Source organism: Gossypium hirsutum, chromosome D11, assembly GCF_007990345.1.
Source record: "Gossypium hirsutum isolate 1008001.06 chromosome D11, Gossypium_hirsutum_v2.1, whole genome shotgun sequence".
Taxonomy (NCBI): Eukaryota; Viridiplantae; Streptophyta; class Magnoliopsida; order Malvales; family Malvaceae; genus Gossypium; species Gossypium hirsutum.
Genome location: NC_053447.1, coordinates 47,056,668 through 47,061,492, shown reverse-complemented (window position 1 = coordinate 47,061,492; position 4,825 = coordinate 47,056,668). Strand labels below are relative to the sequence as shown.

Genomic DNA, 4,825 nt, shown 5'->3' with positions numbered 1-4,825 from the left:
TAAAACTGTTGCATCGTCTCCCAATTACAAAATTAACTACTGTTAACATAATTGAACCAAAATATGGCAAACACAATTAATTTGAGTGTTCATATTATAAATTTTTATAGACGAATGAAAAAATATACAAGCAGAGTTGAATGACATGTGTAGTTTACCTATATTTTAGTTAAAATCTATAATATTATAAGTATAAATTTAGAAAAAAAAATTTGAACCATTATTATTTATTAGATTGTTGAGTTTGTCATTTAAATATTTTTTATTTTTATAAGTTTTATCACTTTTATAAAAAAATAATTGCACTAAAATATTTGGTTGAATAAATTTATAAAAAATTATTATATTTATAAACAATAATTTGATTCAATTAAAAAAATTTATTAAACTTTTATTAAATGAAATTATATACAAATATATAACTTAAATTTTATATTGAATTAATTTATATTTAAATTATTAAGTTTTTATTAACCAAAAAAGGATAAAAATTATATTACTTTAGTTGTAAATAATAAATTATAATTATTTATAAAATAGGTAAGTTTGTATTTCATATATAAAATTTTGTGAATAATATACTTATATAACCTATTCCAATATATTATAATTATATTAATTATATTATGAACTATAATGGTCAATTTATTCACTATTAAGAAAAGAAAAAAAATGAATAGCGAATAGTTTAATTTATAATATATTATTTTTTTATAGTTAGAGCAAATTCTTTAATAATTATTAGAATTATCTTTGAATAATAAAAATAATTTATATATGTTATTTATGTTCATTATGTATTATTTTGAATAAATTCGTTTTGTATTAATTATATAAAAAATTATATTGTAATCTCAACATGGTAAAAATGTTTTAATTATGTTTAAAAGTTTTATTATTACAATATTTGAATTGTTAAAGAAATTAATATTTTTTAATTATGTTCAACAATTTGAATAATAAATTTTACTTTATACTAACTATAGTAATTAAAAACAAGACAAAAATATATTATAATCTGTTAAGTATAATTAAAATGCATAAATAAAGTAATAAAGGAATTATTAAATCTATTTTGGAGCAGCTTGGAATCCTTACAAAGGTGCAATTATTGTTGGGTCCAGATTCTTTGAGACGTGATGCGGCTTCTTAATACAGAAAACTCGATACAAATTACATTGGAAATGGAGATGGTCGAGGAGGCTGATTATATGGATCCCGTGACCCCAAATTTTTGGCAGTTGGCCTGCTGCCAAACAAAGCCTCCGCCCTATCAATTCATTGAACCATCCCATATCTCCTGCTCTTTGCTTCATTAAAATAAAATTCACCCTCTTCCTCAACTCTCCCTTGATTTCAAATGGGCCCTTCTTTTTTCATTTTCAATATCATTATCTCCCTAGCATTAACCTTAGTGAATGGAGATGCTGGTTTGATCCAAAAAACTTGCAAAACCACCAAGTACTATGACCTTTGTGTCTCCTCCCTCAAATCCGATCCGACTAGCGCCAATTCGGACACAAAGGGCTTGGCTATGATCATGGTGGGAGTCGGAATGGCTAATGCCACGGCCACATCGACCCTCTTATCATCCCAATTACTTACTACCAAAAATGACACAATCATGAGGAAAGTATTGAAAGAATGCTCTGACAAGTATGCTCACGCTGCCGATGCTCTTCAAGATTCCGTTCAAGATTTCGACTCGGAGTTATATGATTATGTCTACATGCATATAATGGCAGCTGCGGACTATCCAAATGCTTGCCATAACGCGTTTAGAAGGTACCCGAGATTGGTTTATCCGCAACAAATTGCACGTAGAGAAGATGGTTTGAAGCATATTTGTGATGTGATATTAGGCATTGTTGATCATCTTGCTTCTTAACTTTTTGGGTTTCTCAGAAATTTTCCATGCGAATAACTAGTTTTGTTTTGTTTGTGTTTATTGTTAATGCTTGAACAAAAAAGTGTGTATTGCTAATCGTTTTTTTATTTTTTGTTGTTGTTGTTTTTTTTTAAATTTGGTTGCTATTTATAGCTTTGAATAATATGGAATCTAGTTTCCCAAAGTATATGGAAGCTAGGTTTTTGATCTCATTATTATTGTTATTGATATAGGTTTGCCTGCTTGCAATCTTAGAGGAAAAGAAAACTGGCAAATCCATATTCGTTTGTTGGATCAAATAAAATATTTGAATTTAGATTGACATATTTAACATCAATTTTAGGTATCGTAATTCTAAAATTTGAAATTCCGATGTTAAAAAATTTATTTTCAGGTCACATTTTCCCTTGTCATTTTTTAATTGTACATGATAATCAACCTGAGTTGTGTATATATCTTAGAGAAACATATTAAAAATTACCTTTCAATCCTGGATTTTTTTTATTTGTATTGACTGTCTTAGTTTTTTTTTGTGTTATAATTGAATTAAAGGTAACACATATTTATATAACTTTTAAATAATTTGTTTTTATGTAGAATTTCACATTTGTCTATTCATGTAGCGTTTTTTTTCTTTAGTGTTTTAGCGAGTTTTAATTATTGGAAGTTGAGCTTAAAATATGAGAAAATTTTTATTTGAATCCAAGTATAAAATCATAATATTGAATTTGAAGCATTTAATTGTTCCAAACAAAAAAGTCTATAAAAAATATGAATTTAAATTTGAAAATTTTGAAATCTAAATTCAAATTCAAATGTTTTTTTTATATATAAATTTAAAAAATTGTAAATAACACTTAGGTCTTTTTTAATTTTAAAAATGAGAAAATTGATCCTTCTAAACAAAAGTGTAATTTTTGAAATTTAATTTAAATTAAAAAAATTAAAAAAAATTAATATTTTAAAAATACAAAAATTCTATTAAAGAATTTTTTTTACAATTTTTTCCGTAAATGATACCATATAACTTACAAATTTTAATAATTTTAATAAAAAATTGTCAACTAAAAAATCACTAAGAAGATATTTAAAAAATAAAAAAAATAAAAATTAAAAAAATAATTAAAATTCCAAAGTTTCAAAAAAATATAAAATTTTTCCAACTTTTTTTAAATTTATAAAAAAAACAAACTAAGGAGATTTCATGAAAAAATAACTTTTCTTTTTAATTTTAAAAACAACATAAGCATTCAAATATATTAATAATCATTTCACGTTTGACCATTATTCTAACTTAAGTAAAGTTTCGTGGGATGTTACTTAACTAGAATAATCTTAAGTGCATAACCATAAACTTAACACCTATCATAAATATGTACTACATATCAGTCATCATAGGTTAATCACAACGACTAACATAATGACTAGTTGTCCTTTTAAAAAAAATCTCCTTAGTGAAACCTACATGATATACTTATTGTAAGGTGCAGCCAGGGTAAAACCTGTTGGATTTGGTACCCTAAGTGTAGTATATTCGTTTGTAAACTTGTAATTTTTTTGAACAAATTGGTTAATAAAATAATTTATGGATTACATTAATATAATTTGAATAATGTCCTCATGTGGTTTTTGCATGCAAAAAAAATATTGGCTCACTGGTTGTCTAATGTTTAAACTAATTATAAGAGGTATTACATGGTTGGATCGTAATATGGAAAGATAACTTATATTAGTAGACGAACCTAAACATGTTCTTAGTCTAATAAAAAATGAGCAAACTAATTGAAAGACTAATATGTTGTCTATCAAGTCCAATTAGGGAGATGCATTGTCCTGGGCATCGGAGCGGATGACTCACAGAAGATAGAGACATAACTGTGATTGACAATATATTGGACTAAACCTAAGAAGAATAGATCCTAAATTTGTTTATGGATTTATTCACTTGTGACATTCAAAGTGTGGCATACCTTAATCCGGAGTGGATGATGGACTACGTATGCGTAACTCGTATACTTTAATGTAAGTAAAAGCCCGAGTTCAAATAGATAAGAAACCGAAAGTTTGTGCGTTGTGTATACAATTTCTGTAGTATTTAGCATCATTCACAATAGTGAAATTCATAGCCCAACATATAGGTAAATGATATTCTCTCATTATGTCACATCCCAAAATTGGTGGATCCAAGAGGAAGGTGAATAGATGTGAAGATTACCTATTTTGGTGTCCTATAGTAACATAGTCTGCCATTTTAAAAACTTCTGGCGAACTAAGGTTGGCGCATAAAGTATCCGCCCGTAGAAATATCTCAGGATTTCAGTTTGGGTTATATTTCAACTGAAGAAAGAGTATGAAAAACGAAGAGTACGAAAAACGAAGAGTACGCCTTATGAGAGTTACCGCTAAAGGTGTAGTACGCCGGTTTGCTTGAACATAGTGCAAAGTGGGTTCTATAACGTGATTTGGTTAAGAGTCCTAATAGTAGTATTTAAATGAAAGATAAAAGCTTAATCGAGCTTTCACAGTGCCGACCCATTCAATTCTAAGATCCATCTGAAATTCAGTTAATAACAAGGTGAGTTCTGAACTCAATGTGTAAAAGAAGTTTGTTCAACTAAAACACATTTATCAAATAGATTCCAAATTTGAAGATTCAATTTGGTAACAGAAGCAATTCCAGTTTAGATTTGAGACAGATTAATTATAGATGTAGAAACAATTTCAATTTCATGTACAGTACAAATTAGATTCAAATGCAGATATTTCTAACCCCATCTACTACACACCATCTTCGGCCATCCCTACACACTGTTAAGGGTGTTCAATGCCCAGGCAACCCTACACACCATAGAGTGTCTGTTTGACACCTTTACAAAAACGTAGCTTAGCTACTAGATCATAATACAACAAAGTGCCAGGATCAGAATTATACACATG

General features: G+C 27.4%; 1 protein-coding gene across 1 annotated transcript; it reads left to right on the top strand.

Annotated features, from left to right (window-relative positions):
• Positions 1–1,192: 1,192 nt before the first annotated feature.
• LOC107913590 (cell wall / vacuolar inhibitor of fructosidase 2) lies at positions 1,193–2,100 on the top strand. The gene has a single exon (XM_016842224.2). The coding sequence runs from the start codon at positions 1,361–1,363 to the stop codon at positions 1,886–1,888; it is 528 nt and encodes a 175-aa protein (XP_016697713.1). The 5' UTR covers positions 1,193–1,360; the 3' UTR covers positions 1,889–2,100.
• The last annotated feature ends 2,725 nt before the right edge of the window (positions 2,101–4,825 follow it).

Excerpts from the sequence above, each read along its gene's own strand:
- LOC107913590 (XM_016842224.2), top strand. The coding sequence starts at position 1,361 with ATGGGCCCTTCTTTTTTCATTTTCAATATCATTATCTCCCTAGCATTA.